This window comes from Bombyx mori, chromosome 5 (genome assembly GCF_030269925.1).
Source record: "Bombyx mori chromosome 5, ASM3026992v2".
Classification (NCBI taxonomy): domain Eukaryota; kingdom Metazoa; phylum Arthropoda; class Insecta; order Lepidoptera; family Bombycidae; genus Bombyx; species Bombyx mori.
The window spans coordinates 18,105,386-18,126,536 of NC_085111.1; the positions used below are offsets into that span (position 1 = coordinate 18,105,386).

At 39.0% G+C, this 21,151-nt stretch overlaps 1 protein-coding gene across 3 annotated transcripts; it reads right to left on the reverse strand.

Annotated features, from left to right (window-relative positions):
- Positions 1 to 128: 128 nt before the first annotated feature.
- On the reverse strand, positions 129 to 18,296 carry LOC101739254 (neuroligin-2). Of its 3 annotated transcripts, XM_012688456.4 has the most exons (15): positions 17,542 to 18,296; positions 16,758 to 16,907; positions 16,310 to 16,447; positions 15,583 to 15,729; positions 13,480 to 13,636; positions 12,880 to 13,091; positions 12,419 to 12,589; positions 12,044 to 12,245; positions 8,379 to 8,566; positions 7,983 to 8,275; positions 7,418 to 7,613; positions 6,623 to 6,738; positions 5,398 to 5,433; positions 4,554 to 4,707; positions 129 to 3,807 (listed from the first exon to the last, which is right to left on the reverse strand). In XM_012688456.4, exons 1-15 carry the CDS (start codon positions 17,836 to 17,838, stop codon positions 3,664 to 3,666), a joined length of 2,601 nt encoding a protein of 866 aa, XP_012543910.1. In that variant the 5' UTR covers positions 17,839 to 18,296; the 3' UTR covers positions 129 to 3,663. The 3 variants fall into 3 exon arrangements, 2 of the variants coding, with proteins under 2 accessions (XP_012543910.1, XP_004923879.1); XM_004923822.5 differs by lacking the exon at positions 5,398 to 5,433; XR_009973272.1 differs by lacking the exons at positions 129 to 3,807; positions 4,554 to 4,707 and having other exon boundaries at positions 5,398 to 6,067; positions 6,377 to 6,738.
- Positions 18,297 to 21,151: the final 2,855 nt, after the last annotated feature.

Here is a 21,151-nt window from a genome sequence, read left to right on the forward strand (position 1 = left end):
CGTATAGGAAAATTTAAACTCAATTTTATTGGTTTTATTACCCTAAGAAAAACCGCTGAAAATTTGTGTTGGAATTGGAAAGCATCCCGATTCCCTCGAATCTACTGTACAAAAAAGAAACACAATGCTTGTAGATTCAAAATGTCTTTAATTCTTTGTTTACAAAAAATGAATAAATATAATACAAAGGCACGTTTCACATGGACGGACAATTTCACGAACAGTTTTCCTAATAACTAACAGTCTGCGGTCCCGCCGACAGCGGACGGATCGCCTGTGCGGCAGCCGCGCCCGCCGGCGGTTGAACCGCTTCATTATACTAACACTAACATCTACTAAAGGACAATGCCCAAAAGTGGGCCAACTTTGTGTCAAAACTATTTGTACCTACTTGAAAAACTATGCCTTATTTTTTCACGATGTTTAGTTTATGTATCAACATTACTTTCACATTGGCATTATTTTACAAAAAAATAAATTACTTATTTGATAACATCCGAAAACTGAGTACTTCCACCATTCATACTTCATAGTTTTTAAATTCGCCAATAGGTATACAAAGGGCTTAGCGCATACAGCGTTATAGTAAACTTAAATGCTGCCAACGAAAGAGTTCTGTGATTTGAACAACAAATAAAAAAAAAGTAGATAATGGTTATAATTCAGACTTTTTTAGTTTATTTTTGTTCAATTTAATATTTATATATATATATAGTAAATAGCTGACCCGGCAAACGTTGTTTTGCCTTAAATAAGATTTCTAGGGAAATTCTAGTGTAGAAAAAAAAACCTCATTTAACCACATAGTACCTCATTATGACAAAAAAAAAATTATCCAAAAAATAAATGTTTGGGGTGGACAACCCTTATTACTTAGGGGTATGAAAAATAGATAGGTAGTAGCCGATTCTCAGACCTACTGAACGTGCTATTGATACACAAATAAAACCAAAAAAACATGGCTGAAAAATGTATAGTATTGTATAGCTCTCAAATACATTAAGTGTATAATCTATGATGTATAGTGAGTAAGTAAGACAGGAGACCGGCTTCGTCCTCATCCTTACTACGTGATGTTTGCTGGATGAGTGGTGACACATGGCGGGGATAACTGATCGATTGATAGTTGATCAGTAGTCGAACGGCGAGGGCGGGAGATCAAATCGAATTTAAAAAAAATCATAATTAAAGGAACTTCAAATTATAAGCTCTGAATAAGAATTTATCGTACTACAATTATATTAATTGATTGCCATCTTGCAACCTTATTGCGAATCTGTGCATAGAATAAAAAAAATAAAAATCGGGATGGAAAAATAGGGGTTGATCGTATAAGAGTGAAAATTGAGAGTAATATGATTTTCTTTATTTTAAGTCATGACAAAATAAAAAAAAAACTTGCCAAAAAAAATTAAGTTACGGTCCGAATGTTGTTATTCGGAACTTGTATATATGCAAGCTTATCTTGAAAATGTCGTATGCGAGATTCAGGCATCTGTCAAATATTTTGCGTTGTATGATGGCTACCCGCCATAGTAACATCAGGTTTTTTATTTTAATTCATGACAAGATAAAAATAAAAATGAAAATCTTGCCAAAAAAATTAAAGTTTATAATTAACAAATAAAAAATAGGGGTTGATCGTAAGAGGGATGAAAAATTTAGAGTAACATCAGGTTTTTTATTTTAATTCATGACAAAATAAAAATAAAAATGAAAATTCTGGCAAAAAAAATTAAAGTTTTAAATTAGCAAATAAATTAAATTAGCAAATTTTCTTCTTCTTCTTCTAGCAAATAAAAAATAAGGGTTGATCGTAGAGGGGTGAAAATTTAGGGCTGTATGTATTTTTGTACGATTCCATTAGTATAAATCTCAATGGCCCACCATTACTTATTCTTATTATCAAAACTCTCTGACCATAGTCAGAGAGTTTTGGCAGCAACCCGAGTGAAGCGTCACTTGAAGTTTTATTTTAATGTTTTTTTTAATAGTTTATTGTGATATGTATAAATTGGGTGTTGTTTTGTGTATTAAACGTCAATAATCATTGTTCACGATTATTGAGATATTGGAATAAAATTGTGGCTAGCATAGCAGTGATTGTTTTTTTTTCAAGATAAAAGGTCTGCGGAAACTCACGCTCAGTAAATGTACTATTCGTCGAGAAAACTCCCATAAAGCAATAAAAAGAGATACACCGGCTTTTTATTGACACGAAAATAATATAACTACGACTAGGCTGTATAGGCTACGCTCTTTGCCTGCCTATTGGCGAATTTAAAAACAACAACAACAATATCGTTGCCGGCTTCCGGATTTTTTATTCTGAAAGAAGGGTCAATGAAGTCCATTCTCAGAAACCACCTTCATTTTATTATTATTATGAGGATATAATAATAATAAAATGTACATAAGGGCTTATTTCTACCAACATTAAACAAAATTAACTTACTTAACACTGTAACTAACTATGAGAGCGATTATTGATTTCGAAGAAAACAATTAACAACTTAATTTTAGCTGCAAAAAAAAACAGATTTCTTTTAAATCTGGGTGAGAATATAAAAATCGTTTTCTGAATATGAAACGATATTTCTTTGTCTATCAAATTAGTTAAAACCATCATGACCGACAACTTTTTTTAGGGACCCAAACGTCCAAAGAAAATGGGCATTGTCCTTTCTAAAACATTTTTTTTTAATTTATCGTGTATAAAGATAATATTATTACGACTAATTAAAAAACTAGCCTTCACATTTAACTTCATAAGAAATGCGATTGCCAGTTACATAAATCATGCGATGTTGCCAATTTCTGATTTATATATTTAATTCACTGATGTATATATTTCACCGACTCGGTGTAGCAGTAGTCTGACTGTTGGGTCGTTGTACTGGTCGTGGGTTCGATTCCCACATCAGGCAAACATTGTGTGATGAACTGGTTTGTTTTTTCTTTGTCTGGGTATTTATTATCTATTTATATAAACATATATAAGTATGTCTGGTCTCTATAACGCCGGGAATTACCAATTGGGGCTAGATGCCGCGCGTCATTTGTTTCCAGTTATTATTATCACTATCGGCACCCCGTCAACAAAGTTGGTGTACGCACGGAAGGCAATGTATAAAATAGTAACATAAAAAAAGAGTAATTGTTGGCTCAAAGTGAAGTATTCTCAATAATACAACGATGTTTGAAGATTGAGAATTGTTAAATGAAGGTAATGAGGTAGGTCGGTAGTCCGGACATCCATTAATCGATTATACACGTCCGCGTAATCTTTATTTTTTATATTTTTTATTGCCCTAGAGACGAGCATTCGGCCCACCTGATGAGTGGCTACTGTCATGAACTTCAGCAATGCCAGGGGCATAGCCAAGCAGCTGCCTACCGTAAACTACTATACCTAATACTATAATTTCCACAATATTTTAATGTAATCAACCAATATTGCACTAGACTATTTATGAAAATCGATTCAGTCTAGACACAGATCTGCGGCGCTAGTGAAAGAAGTTTATTGATTTAAATTCCTTCGGGATTTTCGTTGAATAAATTTTTACGTTCACAATTACAATTCTCATTAAACTACAATTTCGCTGGAGGCACAGATCTTACAAATTATTGTTGCAAAGGGTTTCCGATCATTATGCCCATTTACACGGTGGTTTGTGGGATCCCTCTGACCATTGTCGTCCGCGGCTGCGGCTCCCTGGACACGGAGTCGCGCAGGGACAGAGCCGACCCGGTCGACGCCACGGACGGAGCGTTGGACGACTGCATCGTTTGAGGTTGACTCAACTGAAATTAATATTAAATACATAGTTCAATTAGTATTTGTCTTAGTTATGAAATCATGTCGCTATAATAATTATTTATAATCAGCTATAGCGTTCTCACGAATGAATTCTCAGTTGAGCCCATAGATATCTACAACGTAAATGCTGCCACCTACCTTGAATCATAAGTTCTAAGGTCTCAATATAGCTATAACGGCTGTTCCGCCCTTTGAAGCGAAACGCATTACTGCTTCACGAGAGAAATAGGCAGGGTGGTGGTTCCTACCCGCGCGGACTCACAAGAGGTTCTACCACCAACCAGTATGAGAGGTTCTACCACCAACCAGTATGGACCCCCTTTTGGGGTAAAAGTCTCCTCTAAGGTACACCACTTCTTTTTATCCTTGGCGGTGTTCAGTCAATCTTTACCAGGTACTGACACAACATAGCCACGTATTAAATAAATATGGTCGCGCGACATCCTCGATCTGACAAGTCGTCTTTTCGCATTAAAAGTGTACAATTTACAAAAATATTCGAAATTGAGCTAATATGCGGAATCATTTGGTATCACCAGTATTTTTCTCATAAATACTGTCAAAAGAGTTTTTTTTTAGTTTACCTATGTTTTGACTGCTATTAACAAAATTAATACATAATTTTATCTTACTTTAAAACATAGATAATGCATCTGGTAAAAAAATAGATGTTGCAAAGACGGTTAATATTAAAAATATCACATGTTAAAGTGTCTCAATGAAGACTCACGCTTCTAGATATAGTCTGTGGAGTGTGCGGCCTCTTCAGCGGCAGATCCCTGTACTCGTAGATGTTGTCCCTGGACCTGTTCGTGTTGTCTATACCCACGTCTTCCGCTTCCGGCACGACGAACACGTCGTCCGCGTAGTAGCGGTCGCTCTCTCTGCAAATGTACGTTCAATGGTCGTTTGGAAATATATTTGACAAAAGGACACACATATATAAATAAGTATGGATTGATATATTTATCGAATTAATTAAGCGATCAGGGAGCCTTGTATTGCACATGTGCTGGATTCCTATCACAGCGCGCAATGTATTTGACTAAAGTCTGTATCTAGTTAACGACAGTTTCAAGATTAGCTCACAAATGTTCACGATGGACTTCCACACTGAACATCGTGTAATAGAAATCAAACTCACAAAATTATAATTTGCGTAATTACTGGTGGTAGATCCTTTTGTGAGTCCGCGCGGGTAGGTACCACCAACCTGCCTGTTTATGCCGTGAAGCAGTAATGCGTTTCGATTTGAAGGGTAGGGTAGCCGTTGTAACTACAAGATACCTTAGAACTTATATCTCAAGGTAGGTGACGGCATTTACGTTATAGATGTCTATGGGCTCCGGTAACCACTTAACGCCAGGTGGGCAGTGAACTTGTATACTCATCTAAGAAATAAATAAAAAATACATAAAAGTTTCGAACAACAACATTTAGGCCATTGGTTTACCTAGCATCAACACTCGCTCAGCAGATCTTCCCTATGTGGATAAAACTCTAAACACAAACACAATTATTACACACAGACAAAACATATATATATTTACATATACACTAAGAGGAATACTAACTGAATAGGAACCATTTTCCACTTGGGAGGCGCCGCCCTGTTGTTAAAAAGCGTGCATTAGTTCACTCTACACCGATACGACATGCCTATGAAAATGTAGCGAAGGAAAAGATATTTAATTTGTTATAAATACTAAATAGTGTTATAATAGATTCATATAAAATTATGTATTAGAGGTTACTTAAGCGACTATATAAAAATGTTGACTGTTTAGTTGAAATGATGGATGGTAAAAGTAAGATAAGGCAAGGAGAATCAAGTGTGTATATGAAAAGTATTCGTCGAAATGTATAAAATAATGTTGGCGCCACATTAACATCAGGCTAGGTTTTAAAAGAAGCACCAAATACTATTGCAGTAGGTTTGATAGATACTTTTTCATAAAATGAAATGTTAATGTATCAACAATTGTACTGTTACGCCGGTAAGAGTAATGCCATCTATCGCCAAATAGCCCAATGAATATCTGAGGATCTAGTAACATCTAGAACGCTCGAGAACTACAACGCCATCTATCGTCAGAGAGCGGAAACACACATCGAAGGTACTCGGCTTGTGAGGAATGTTCTCGATGATTCTAGAAATGTCGTATCGACTATAAAAGCGTTACAGAGATGGCATGAGTCAGTAAGTAATCGGAACTACTCGAAGCGAAACAGCGAACGGATCACCTGAAGCGAAGCGGAAGAAGTGAATTGAGAATATTGTGTTTGTTGAGCGTTTTAAGTGTTCTAAGTGCAAATACAGTGTTAAATTGTGCTTCGGTAGAATTTTTTATTTATCCCGAACCCCTGTGCGTAACAGTAACAGTACCATTCACAGGTTACAAAATAAAATCACTCTATAATAGGTGCACGTTTTCTTGTAATAATTACCGAAGATCAAATATTTACTGCATTATTTTGTATAAGGTAAGTTGTTGAATTTTCAATAATTAAGTACTTTCGGCGAAATTATATTAAATTTTCATATATAATAACTCGGCACACTTCAATTCTTCTACAATTGCTACATTCATACCATACCCTTTGTCTACACCAGCGCGATTGTGAGAGGTTTGTGAACTGTTATTCATAGCAAACAGTTGGGACACTTTTTCAACTTTTCTCCCATACGAAATGATTCTCCTTACCTCTACCCTCCATGGTTTAAATTACGGAAATGATGTTAGTTATAATTTTATTAAGTGAGATAGAATCTGTGATGTGTGATGGGGACCGACTTACCGCTTGGCGTTCCTCCACAGCATGCAGCACACCACCAGCAACGCCACCAGCAGAAGGCAGGCGCTGGAGACCGTCCAGAAGGCTATCTGTAGAGGCTGCTTCGGCTCCCACCAATACTGCAGCAGAAACTTAACTGTGACTCGGTGTTGTCACACACACAGCCTCCCCAGGGTTCAGGTTCTCGCGACCTTCCACCGGTCCCTCCAGGCCTACCCTGCTGTGCTACGAGAAACGGGCCCTGCTCGCCATCATTCCACCCTCGTAAACCTTCAGGTTGTATCGGTTACCTTGGTTCATCTGCGAATCTCTTCATCTCTGTTTGAAGTGTTATTAGTGGCTGGGCGCGCTCCGGACCCAGACTAGCCACTTTGGGTAGCTTCTACTGCTAAGAAACCTTGTGGTGGCTATGACCCTTCAAACCGGAACACGAGACTTTTTCATGGCAGAAATAGGCGGCGAACCTAAACCCCTACCAATAGATGCCGAGTGCCGATCGGAGCGGAGCTACCTCACATCCTTGGGCCCGCGGTCTGCTCCTAACATCAGACCGTCAAGTCCCACATACCCCACTCATCTCCTAGACATGGACACCTAGTATGGGTTCGGTTACTAACCCGAAAAAAAAGAGCGTACTACCTCGCTCGTTTGCCAACACAAAAGATACAGATACGCTGTCAATATTTAAGTTGAATTACCTAAGTTGGTAAAGAAATACTAATGCTCATTATTTAACAAGCTAGTCACGCTGTGTACTTTGGCCTGGGCCAGTCACCAGGCCTGGTGGGGCGAACCTACCTCGGTGATGGGCGGGTAGGTGGGGAGCACCCTGCCTATGACGGTGGGCAGGTAGACCGTCCAGAACGCGAGCTCCGTCTGCCGGTAGTTGAGCTCGATGCTCGAATTGAAGGTCGTGTTCAGATTCAGGTAGCGCAGCTGGCCCTCGGTGGCCATTTCGAAGTGTATCCCCAGGATTCGAGAACGGGTTGGATTTCTGGAGACAAAAACCACTTAAATTAGTAACAAAATTGGGAATTAATAATTAAAGACCAGTCATAATTAAACCTTAACTGATTTCTCTGAAGTTTCCATCTCAAACAGGAGTTCTAGGTATAATAAGAGTTGGTCATATAGTTTTTTTTTTTTTACAATTTGCCAATGTTTAATGGGCAAGTGGACATGCCCATAATCCGCCTGGTGCCAAATGCTCTTATCTACCAGAGTTATACCTTGAGCTTCGATCAACAATAGTAACATTGTTGATCGAAGACCTTGAGACATGGCAATGTAACGAGTTTGGCATTCTTCAATATTCCCTCGAGCTCTCTCTAGTTGGAAGTAAAAATATCTACATTTCACTCACCCGAACCTGGCGAAATCCGTATAAGCCTTCATGAAGAAATGGCTCATGTTCCTGTCGTTATTGGTCCACGCCTGTCTCTCGAGCCGGTACTTATTGGGGAAGAACTCCTGGTCCATGAAGGGCGCTCCGGTGAGGAACAGCCATTCTATGTCGTGCGGGTACTGTCTCCACGCGTCCAGCCGCAATGCCTCCACCGTGGTGTTCATCACGTACATGTACACGGGCACGCGCCGCCCCAGCAGCAGCTTCACCAGCCGGTCCGTCGGCGCGCGGTACAGGAAGTCCGACAGGAGCTGCACACATTCAGTAAGGCGCTCAAGGCACGGGGTGGTGCGTGTACATGTAGCGCACGGTGACTATACAACGCTATGAGCTAGGGATCAGGGGGGCACGCACGTGAATGTACTGGTCGCGCGCGGCGGCGGCGCAGTGCGGCGCGGGGTGGTGCGTGTACATGTAGCGCACGGCCTCGTACACGCCGCGCGGGTTGAGCGTGTAGTTGTAGCGCCGCACCAGCTCGCGCACCCGCTCGTCCACCCAGTGCTCCGACACCGCGTAAGTGGGCGCCAGCGACTCGTTGTTGTCTGCGGACAGTGCACTCGTGAGGCGCCGGCCCCGCCTGGCACTCGGGCGTTTCGGTGAGGGTTGAAGCAGTCCCACACACCCTGCGCGTCCCGTAGGCACAGGGACATCGTAGGACGTTCGATCACAGATTAAAAAAAAAAGTCGTTACATAGATCGAACAAAGTGGAACCCCTCTCGTGACAAGAATAGGCATGATGACTAATTTTCAAAATCTATTCTATGATATTCAGAAGTATCTATTATATCAAAAATATATTATATTTCTGTAAAAAATAAAGGTTTTCATGCACTAAATGAAATTTAAATTTAAAGTTTTTATTTCGCGTTAAAACGCTGTTCAGTGTCATGGCGTCAGTCATTACGTCACGGCTCAGTAAACTTCAGTACATCAATAAGTAAACATTAGATGCTTGTTTAATAAATCAAGTTATTTTGTATAATAAATATGAATTCAAAAGTATATAAGTGGTGTGTGGTCTCTCAGTGCAATAACAAATCTATAAAAACTCCGAACCAGTTAATTTGTTTACGTCCCAAATAACAAAACAATGGGAAATAAATGGTTGACTCTTGCACGGCGAGATTCAACAGGTTTAAGTCTAAATATTTCAATTTATTTCTGTGAAGATCATTTTGATGTAAGTTTGTACATATTTCGTAAATTTTACAATGATTTGTGACCTTAATTGAGGTCTAAAATTTCATAAGTTCAATATTTTCTGAGATTACAGTTTATCTCTTGAATAACTAGTAATCTTATTTCAATGAGTGCTTTATTCATTTTCCAGTTACCACATGATATGGTCAATTACATATTATGGACCATGGGTTTGGTGTCGCAGGTTCGCATTAAACCAGGCTCTATTCTCACAAAATTTGAATGCCAGATAGATAGAAAAAAAACGAACAGCTAAGATTATTATAGATAACAGAAAATATTAATTTCATTTACTATTTAACATAATTTATCAATTCAGAAAATAACCATTAAAATCATTGTCTGTTATCATACATGCTTGATAGTTTAACCCGCTAATCATTTATTATGGAAAAAGTAAATTATAAAATATCTACTAAATACTTTGTCAACTTTGTTTGATTTAGTTTTGTAAAAAGAAGTGCAGCATTGTATTTACCTAGGTGTGTTATTAAGTCCTGCATTTTATTTGTGTCTAATAATTTGCTATTTTTACTTTCTAGTTTTGCATGACAACATATAAGAAAATTTAACAGAAAACATTGCCTCGAGAATGACTGATAAGTCTATTCAAGTATTTATTACTCACAAGTTCCGAAGTAAAGCCGTTCAAACAGGAAATAAATTAATAAATCAGATGACACCACCCTTGAAACCTCATACCCATTCTGTCTCTACATCACCATTTAAAGTTACAAGAGGCAATTTCACGTTGCCGTGGACATCCACATTACATAAACCTTCACCCATCAATCATCACCATCAACAATATCTTTCCAACTTAAATCTATATTAGACTACAGTGAGATGATACAATACGAAAAAAACCAGGAGGCATCTAAAATTCTGGAATGTACCTACAATTTTGGAATGTACCTTGCTTAAAATTACAAAGAGCCCGCGATCTTACATTTGAGTTCCCAAAAGCTGTTATTAGTTAATTGATTTAATAGAAAAACATACTAATATTCCTGTTAACAAGATACTCATGTGTCTAAAGAAAATTAGATTAAAAGGCCCATTTAGAGAGCTTGCTGATGGCTTTTGTGGAACTTCTGTTGTGGAAATGGTAAACTACGATTATGAAATGTATTTTAGCGACAGGTTATGCGAAAACAATAGTATTTTTGTTAAAATTGCAGTGATCGCGCGTAAGCTCAAACGAAACAAGATGACGTTTACTAAGCCGTGACGTATTTTGCTCTGATTGGTGTTTAACCCGGCGTCATGGGGTTGGAAAATAATTACACGGACGTGGGGGTGGGTCATATCTACCCGATATTTTGACTTACGATATTTCAATAATATTAAAATAAATAAATAATTATTTTATGGTAATGAATTTATTGTCTTATGGTTTAGTAAATAAAACAACAATTTGTATTGCAGAATATCGTAATTAAATCTTTATACCTTCCAAAACATAAACGCGTAAAAATCAACGAAAATAGCGTTCTTTAGCCTAATCTCATATTTCTTTGCACTAATCATTAGATAAAACTTACTTAAAACTAATCAGAATCATCGTTGTGAATACAATCACTGCAGAAAAGTACGACATGTTCAGGTCAAATATATTTGTTTGCAACCATAACATGTATGGGTTGTTTTGCAGTATTTTTTCGCAGGACATACCTAAAATCTCGTATGAGTATTGGGTTTCTTAGCTGGGGGACTCTTCGCTAACAAATAATCCTATTTTTTTCGCATTTCTCGACGCAAACGTGTCAGATTCTGGCGCACTCGCTTTTGGTTCGACTCATTATTGATTCAATGTATGTATGTAAGTCAGTTGACAGCAAACATGTTCAAAAAGGCGTAGAAAACTCAAAGATCAGTTTTTTGAATTGCGACACACGTCATATGTAGCGTACAACTCATCAGCCATATCCGCTCCACATTTTATTGAATTGTAATACGTATTGATTTCCGACTTTTGCTTTTCTCCAGTTGAATTATCAATACTGTTGTTATGGTGCAGACTTGACATCAGCAGACTCCAGACCAGAGGACATGACATCCGAGCCATATGCTTCAAGAATTGATAAAATACGTTCTCGTTCTCTTCCCTCTCGATCAATTTTTTTTCTTCGATATACCAATAAAACGATAGTAAAATAGTAAGAAAGTATAGTTCAAACATAAAATGTAAAATAACAACACTTGAAACAATGAAAAAACCTAAAAGCCATATTTAGAAGCAATGGCGCAAAACTGTTACACCGAGTACGGAGATGGGTCATATTTACCTTTTTTAACTTTGGTCAGTTAGCTCTAAAACTAAATAATTGTAAGCAATGCTTAGTGGAAGTCATAAATTCCAGGGCATCGTCACTTGCGTAATTACGAATCCATAAGCTAACAAAAACGTCTCGGGCCAACTTGACCCAACCCCCATGACGCCGGGTTAAGATATAATGGCTGATTGTTGTATTTTGTAGATTTATTTTAACAAATAAATCATAAATCTCGTCATTAATATGAAAATAAATACATTTTTCAAAATCCTTGAATCCTGTTTCATTAGATCAATTAAATATTTTGTCGATACTTGACTACTGTCATTATGCCTATTCGAAGCCACTGTGTTGCTGTACCCATAAGCGCCCGTAACCACTTAACATCAGATGAACTGTGCTCGTCCATCGATCTGTGCAATAATGAAAAGCTTATTTTGTAAGTGTCATTACCGCGATTTAGATTTTTACTGGAATTATTCTATTCTATGACAAATGCTACAGTCGGCGTTTGACTATAGTTGACTTAATAACAAACTCACACAGATAGTAGGCCGCCTCCTGCGTAGTGACGCCGGTCATATACCTCAGCGCCGGGTTGAACTGCCCCTCCTGCAGCATGGCGGCCGGCGCGGCGGGCAGCAGGGCCCAGTCCCGGCTGCGCCACCCCTCGTACCACTCGTCGCCCGGGAGCGACACGTTCTCGGCCAGGAATGGGCCCCAGGGGATGAACCCGACTTGCGGCTGCACAGGTTCAGGTGTGGGTATATCGCACTTCGAGGGTCTCACAGCGCGCAGAGGGCCCGCTACTATATAAGTGACACTTCGACCTCGAGTGTGCCGCCTGTCCCCAGGAGGGCCAGGAGGACCTTAAGAGTATCTAGGGTTGTCGGTGCCAAGTCCTGGCTGCACGGTACCTGAAACTCTGCGTTGCCAAGTTCGTAGAAGCTCCTCCCTTGTCGGAGGCAGTTGAGCAGCCTCCAGGAGGAGTCGGTGGGACATCCCAGCATCCGGCCAAACACCACAGAGGTGTTCTGCACGCGGAACTTATCTTCTATCATCGCCCAGTCCGCTAACACTGATCCGCTCTGAAATAGTTTATACATTTTATATCAATCGCCTCGTACCGCCATATTCTATATATCCATTATTTATCAACTACCCTCATCATCACATTTAATATTACTCACTTATTCCCGTTCTTCTTGTTTACTATTCAATGTGACGACGACTCAACGTAAGATTTTGATAAAATAATCAAAATAATTGACTCAATATTTTCACTAAGAGCCACTAACTGCCATTGCAACTAATTGCCGTGAGCACTCATGAGTTTAAATTCATCAAGCTATAAATCTGTTCGGTAATAAGCCCTGACCTGTGCTATGACCCTCGCCACCATATGTCTAGTCTGAGGAGCTATTGCCAGTATACCGGCTGATGCCGCGCCGGCTCCGGGACCAAACAGAGTAATGGAGCCAGGGTCCCCGTTGAACGCCGCTATGTTGTCGTACACCCAGCGGAGCGCCATCATCTGGTCCAGGATACCATAGTTGCCGGGAGAGTTCTCGTCGGCGGTCGATAGGAAGCCTGGAACAAATTATGATATCGCTCACCCATTGAGACGTATCTCCGAATATGACGTTACAACGGGTCCCGTAAATTCGTTTGCCATTTCTCATTTTCTCATATTTCTTAATCACTTCGAAAGCAGTCCAGACAACACACAAAACACAACATGACTCTGTATTCAAAATGACACGATGAATATTGAAAAGAAAGAAAAGAGAAAGATTATTGCTCCAAGAAGCTTCTCACCTTGCTACACGATGTATCGCACTCACTCAAAGCTCTCAGTCTATAATCGCTTCAAAAAGCTCCTCGTCTTACTACACGATGTACCGCACTCACCCAAAGCTCTCAGTCTATAATCGCTCCACGAAGCTCCTCGCCTTACTACATCTTATACCGCACTCACCCAAAGCTCCGAGTCTATAATTTAAGCTGACGACGACCACGTTATAAAAGGCCGCCATCATGTGCGCCGGAAACAGGTTGGATGCGCCCGACATGAACTGGCCTCCGTGGATGTAGACCATCACCGGGTATCGCTGTGCAGTGGAGCCTGCCTCCGACTAGAGATACAAGAAAAGGCATCCAATAAAACAACCTAAATATTATTTTCATATAAACCGGGCACTACGTGTGATTCACACATTTCTCTTCCCCTAAAAATGAAGATATATATGACCTTAATAAGGCCTGCCGTCTTGTATGGGTCAGCTTGTTGGACCACAAAAGTGGTGGATAAAAGGCGATTGCATGCAGCATATAAGTATGCGAATGTTGCCATGGATGTGTAGAGTAACGAGAATGGATAGAATACGGAATGAATATGTTAGAGGAAGTCTGAATGTGGCACCTGTGATAGAGAAGTTGAAAAGTGCGCGTTTGGGATGGTATGGACATGTGATGAGACGAAATGACAATGAGGTTGGTAAGAGTTTTAACTATGAATGTGGAAGGCTTTAGAAGTAGAGGTAGACCTATGAGGAAATAAATGGATTGCGTGAAAGACGACATGTCTAAGAGGGGAGTGAGCGCAGAAATGGTATACGATAGAGGAGTATGGAAGGAGAAAACATTTTGCGCCGATTCCAGGTGACTGAGAGAAAGGCAGGAGAATAATGAAATGATAAAATCAGCTGGTCTATATGTTCTCTTCCTAACTACTCTTTAAGCCGAAATATATAGGTGCCTCGCGACAAAAACCATGCTGGATGGCGGTGACTCTTTCTTCATGCGGATACTGCCATTTATTATAATACTATTTGAACCAGTGAACAGTCAAGAGCCATTGTCTGAACCGGATCTCCCTAGTGGTTCAATGCACCAAAATCTAATGGGGCTGTAATATGGTAATTTAGTCTATAAGATTTTGGCACAAACATTAAGAGAGTGTCGAGATTGTTAATGATAAATTTCGTTGTTTTTTTTTTTTTTTTTATTGCCCTTGTAGGCAGACGAGCATACGGCCCACCTGATGGTGAGTGGTTACCGTTGCCCATGGACTTCAGCAATGCCAGGGGCAGAGCCAAGCCGCTGCCTACCGCAAATTGCATTATTGCTTGCAATAACCGCTACTCTCCAAACCAGAATGCATTATTATTTTGTATTACAAGAGGCACGTTATTATCATCAGGATAAGACACGTTCTTACAAGTAGACCTATAAAATTGCTTATGTCTTTACCATCACTATTCCAAATATAGTTTCACAACTGACGCTTAGGCAAGAATCTCAACGCTGACTTTTTACAAAACAAGCATACACACAGCAACACAATTTCGCATCAAACGAAATCGTAAATGAAGGCATATTAAGCGGTTTAAAACGAAGTTAATTAGCAATTACATTAATTGGTCGGTCCGTTTGTATTATTAAGCTATTCGAAAATAAAACTCCGAATGAGGTCAGATTGGTCATTGCAAAGTGCCTTATTACTCATACAGTTCAGCATCACGAAGCCGTATATTCTATGTATTTATGATAGATTTGCATTAAGTTATGGTAGTTTGTTGAGTTGTACTTTTTTTTAATTTTATGGTCTGATAACAAGACCTTTAAGCCAAGTCTAGTATTGTCATTTAATATTCTGTTATAATATGAAAAATAATTAGAATCGAAATGAGATGATATTGATTAATTTGAGACTTAGATCAATTGGAACGAAATTAAGGGAAAAGAGATGAGGTGGGATAAAATAAAATCTCAATGAAATGGTGATTATTTGTGGAGACTTTTTCAGTGGACTTTTTGGAAGAACGTGAGATGCTACGTCGAGCGGCTTTATCTAATTTTTTTACACTATTATTTGTACACTTTCTTCGATGCTAAACAATTAATAAACCACAGTTATTACACATTTAAATGAAAGAAACGCTAAATGAAAAAATAAACCTTTTCACGCGTCACAACTTCGCGTTCTTCATGCGTTCCGGTACCAATAAGTCCGTTGACCTACATGAGCTGCATGTAACAACAATTTGTTTGCAAACAAAAATTCGAAAATAATACTCACGTTTGGCGAGAATATATTCAAGTAAAGGCAATCTTCATCCATGTCCCTTATGCCTTTAGTGGCTCCGGTGAAGCGAACAGGCTGGGGACATGCTGGACCCCAGTCCACTGCTTGGATTAACTGCCAGCCAGGATGTTGTCGGGGAGGCTTGAAACAAAACCCTTGTTTTTAATTGCTTCTTCGAATTGAATTGCGTAGCCTTACTCTCCAGACCAAAGTAAACAACAGATTGTATTATCAAGAATAGTAATTCCTTAGATCATTACTTACCGCAGGATCATTCTACACTGCAGATACACACTTACATTAGATATTATTCGGTAACAGCCTTTTTATTCAAATCAAATAGAACTTTACAAGCTTTAAGAAGCTTTCAAATGGTCATGACTTTCCCACCAATTTCTGAGCAACAAATCCAAGGGTGAGATTTTCCATATTTGTATCTTATACTCATGTAATTTGGAATTGGAATATTACTAACTATGTACTAAAAAGTACGCATAACTTTCTGAATAATTTTAGTATATTAATAGAATCACATAAGATTGGAGTGTGAGTTTATCAGTATTCAAAAGGGACTTAATAAATTAATAATTATTATTATATATAACTTAATTATTAATACACATTTCCATTTCCAGTGGTTCATTAACATTTTTTGTGTGTACACACACACACAACAGACACACATTGTCACACAGTGTCTTTTAAAAATAATCTTAAGTACCTTGAATCTACCCTCTAAGACTGGAGGTCTTGCATAAGGTATCCCAAGGAATACAGAGACTTCTCCTTGTATCCTTTCAACTGGTGTCAGCCAGGGTCGGTAGCCTGAATCAGGATCTGGGTTATCATATAGATATACCTGAAAGATGTACACCTCAGAATTGTAAACAGTATAACATGACACTTACAAATAAATTATTAACATACCATTGATACATCATCCATCATTTAACAGAGAATATAGACTAGTCTTGGGGGCTTCGTAGCCAAGAGCATCTTTTTAGACATGGTATAGGTAGGTGACCACCATTGTCCCTATACCCACAAACTGCTACATAAAGACTAAAGTTTAGAATAATTTATTCCAATGAAACAGAGCTTTAGACCAGTGTTCTTAGAATCTCTGTATTCGTAAGATTATTTCTTGTTTGCTACTTTATAACTATTACCTTAAAGCCCTGTACTTGTCCATAGCTAGTGGTAACAAATATATCCCGTTTCAACTGCCTTGAATCCCTTCGCTCTCTGCCCTGCAGATCTTCTCTCCATCCTCCAAGGACACCAGGGAACAGTGCATCCGGATTATTTGGGTCCCGATTCTGTTTAGAATAACAAAAAACCATTCAATATATATGAAAGACACATGGTGATTACAATCAAGAAAGAATGCAAAAGATTAATAAGACATTGATGGAAAACTGTGAACAAATAGTAAAAATGTGATTTCTTAGCAAAAAGTGGCAAAATAAAATACTGGTATTATAATGAAACTTAAAAATAATATTTGTTCTATTAATATGTAATTTAAATTTTCAAGATCTCAATTCAATTGAGTTTGTAGATCTTATGTTGACAATGCCGTTATAATTAAGTCAAACTCAGGATAAAGTTAAACCAATGCTTCACACCAATTTGTGATATTTTTTTGGGAATTTATTTGTTACATTTTGCTCAATTACTTATGATATAACGTACACATAGTATGTTATCCATGTATGCATGAACTCTTGACTTCATAGCAGATATGGGCAGGGTTTCAATACCTAGCAATCTTATACTTAATCACTCCCATGCATACAATAAGGTTGTTTAAGTTATGATTTTTCATATTTAGAAATGAGAAATTTGATTTGACTATAAAAGTTTTTTACAGCTTCATGCTAAAATTTGTGATTAAAAACTATGAGAATTCTCCTCTGCCAAATAAGAATTAAATAAATTAATTTTACTTACAGTGTTATATTTAAACTGCTCATCCAGGGGGTTAGTGTTGATGGGGTTGTAAGGAAATCCTCCTGGTTGGTTTATATTAGGGTTGTAAGGGTTGGACCTCGTCGGGTCCGTCCCATAACGTCTGTTATTGTATATGTAGGTCCTGTAATCAGTGTCGCCAGGACTAGGGACCCTGTATTCCTTGTTTTGGTCTTGTTTGTTATAATACGCATTAAACTGTCCATTGTATAAATCCTTATTAGACTGCGAAGCTACACTGACACACGACAATGAAAATAAAAACACTTTCGAGAACATAATAAGTCAATAATCGAATTTAATATGATTTTTTCAATTTTCTTTTCGCATGAGTCACCATAATCAAATTGTAAGCTTTAGGCGTTGTTCGATACGGAAACATGAATTAAAACTGTTGCTTCTAGAAACTGACATTTTAGTTTTACTGTTTTAATTTAATTTATTTTTTAAATTGAATAGTAATTAAGAAAAACCGAATAATAACAATGATGATACACACACACGCGTCGTCCGTATGAAATACGTATTTTTTTATCTTTTGTGTCCTATATTGAATCAAATTTGTTATCGTATAGAAGGCGATCAGTTATCTGGTTATAATCAGTGTTTATCAGTAACTCCAACTTTTAGTTTGTAACATTGTATGCCAACGCCCATTCAGCAGTTTGTTTTCAAGTTTCGCAACTTTCCGTTTGTTGATAACTTCATTACGCTGCTGTTGCCAAGTTACTTTACTGTCAATGTCAAATGTTTTATTTATTTTTATTTGACTATGTACTAGGCAAAAGGATTGTAAACCATATAGTTAAATCTTATGCAACATGTTTAAAAACGAAGAAATATCAAACCAACTCAAGAAATCAATTCACAGAATTAGACACGTCCCATCCCTCCAAAAATCAACAAATTTAGACCGAGAGCTGTCGAGCTGTTTTACAATAAAACAGAACAATTTAACTGTGTCAACTACTTAACATGCATCAGAGTAGATTTTTATGGGTTTCGTTGCCACATAAGTGTTCTCTATAATTGGCATTGAAATATTTTCGGAAAATTAACTTATACCTTACTAAATTCATAATATTGAACTAATTTAGATATGTGGATTTTTGGTGCGGAAGTAAAATGTAATGCTTTTGATAATTAAAATAAAAAACGTGTAAAAAATTTACACCATTCTTCAAAGCCAGTCAGCAACATCCCACAACTAGCGTAGCTCCTCAGATCGGCTCTTAATAACAACTGTCCAATAGCAATTCAGTATCTTAAGCTTAGGTATCTTAAGTTCTGGGGCATACGTTACCGTCATTTCGTAACGCTGCCCATCGCAACCTACGACAACCATCATTGGGATCACAACGTATCTGGCAAAAAAGCTCAGCACTACGCGGCTCCTCATGGTGCTGACGTAGTCTTTAAACTCAACTCGGAATGGACTTCAAAAACTTCGAAAATAGACTTCGACTTAAACTTCGAAGGCTTCGAAAATTTTTCAAGAAATATTACACGAGATTCCTTTGCAGTTTGTTACGTTAAATAAGGAATATTCGAAAAATTATAGTCTAAGCGTGCGAATACTTTGATTTGATTACCCGTAGAAAGTATCTATGTATACCTATACCAATTTTAGAAATAGTGTACTTATTATTTATGTACTTTATTAAGACGTAATGCTGTAAACTAAAATCGAATGAAATGGAAAAAGTAGGTACACATAAATGCTAATGTTGTGTTAGATACATATACCTACTTTGTGAGTACATTTAAATATAAAACAGGTTTCCCATTCAAAAACTTTTGCAATAAAGTAACACATGAAAAATCATAGGAGAAAAAAAATGGCGCAATATTTTATTCGCGTAAACATCCGAAGGGAATAATTTTGCTCTCAACAAAATTAAACTGCGTCGTATAAAAATTGGATAGGTAGGGCCGAAACGTGGAGGGTCGGGGCTTAGACAAACTGATGATATTATTTTCATTGAGATATATCTAAGAAATGCTTTGATGTATTAAAAACTTTTTAATTTAGTTTAATTATGGCTTGGTTCGGTGAACGATCTACCAGTCTGTTTGGTATTAAGATAATATCTACAGGGTGAATGCTCTCAGCAAGTTTGAGGCCTTAACGCGGAACGAACCTACCTGTGCGGGCGTCCTGCCACAAATAATTATGCAAATTTATAAATTGATTGATTTTTATTACACATTGTTAATCTCTCATCGCGGATGTCGGTCGTGAACATGTTTTTATTTTGACATTTGCATTTATGATGAGGCCTGTTTAATGTTGAGGAGTTACCCGAGTATTTAATTCACAGCATGAATGTCACTAAATAATAATCTCTCAAGCTAGGCCTTGACTTGCAGAAATAGAATGGAAACTCCATTCCGATAGAGGCACCCGTCACGTGCGGACGTGCTCATCGTCCACTCGATCGCCCGGTCTTTGTTCGCCCGGCTTTTGTTAGCCCGGCCATTGTTCGCGCGGCCTGTGTTTGTGGTACATCTGCCGACTAAGTGCTCTTTCTGGAAGTTTTTATTTGTTTTGTTTCCTTTTGTTGTTTCTGTGTTCGTGGTACATTTGCCGACAAAGTGGTTTCCTGCAAGTATTTATTTGTTTTGTTTCTTTTCGTAATTTCTGTTTTGTTGTGCTTTTTCTTTGTCCTGTAGTAATCGCGCCGCATTGCCACCTGTGTTCAATAGAACCGCTCAGGTCCGAGAAGTTGGGGCCTCGCCGCAAGGCGAGTGTTTTCAAGACCCGGGGCCGCCCCACCTGGGTACTCAGCGATCATGGACGCTGTATTCGCGGAATTCCTCCGACTTCGCCACCCACAGCTCGCCTCGGAGTTTTTGGCCTTCAAGGCCAATCACACTGCGAGCCCTCTCGAGGACTCCGCCGCGCTCGCTGCTCCTGCGTCGCCTGTACCTGCGTGCAGAGCTTCTGCATTGAGCACCGCAGCCTCTGTCGTGCCTGCCGCTCCCGTGTCGCCTATACTGGCGAGAAAAGCTGCTGCGTCGTCCGCCGTGACCATCGTTTCAGCTGAGCGATCATCCGCGGCCTCCGTCGCGCCCTCTAAAACACCTACACTTGCTCGTAGGTCGCCTGCACCCGCCTCCTCGTGCTCCGACTCTGACTCGGACATGGAGGTCGACCTCGCCCCCGCCTCATCGACGGATGGATTCACCCTGGTACAGAAGGGTAAGAAGCGTGCCGCGGAGTCTCGAGCTCCCGCGGCCGCTAAAATTAGCAAAGCCGTGAACGCGTCGCGCCCCCGCCCTCAGACTCCCGTTGCGCCCCCAGCCCGTGCCACTCCGTCGCCGCGTCCGGTGGCACAAAATAAAACCCAGACCCCTCCCCCGGTTATCCTTCAGGAGAAGGCAGCTTGGGATCGAGTTTGCCTGGCCCTTAAGGCCAAAAATATAAATTTCACGAATGCCCGTAACCTCGCGAACGGCATTCAAATTAAGGTTCAAACACCCGACGACCATAGGGCCCTCTCTTCTTACCTCCATAAGGAGCGTATAAGTTTCCATACGTATACGCTCCGGGAGGAGCGCGAACTCCGCGTTGTAATACGCGGAATCCCTA

Bases quoted from the DNA above. Each gene is read 5' to 3' on its own strand.
- LOC101739254 (XM_012688456.4), bottom strand. From the start codon at position 17,838: ATGTTCTCGAAAGTGTTTTTATTTTCATTGTCGTGTGTCAGTGTAGCT. The intron at 12,246-12,418 runs GTACCGTGCAGC...GAACCTGTGCAG, and splicing joins TTGGCAACGCAGAGTTTCAG to CCGCAAGTCGGGTTCATCCC. The intron at 5,434-6,622 runs GTAAGTCGGTCC...TTTTAACAACAG, and splicing joins CTGTGGAGGAACGCCAAGCG to GGCGGCGCCTCCCAAGTGGA.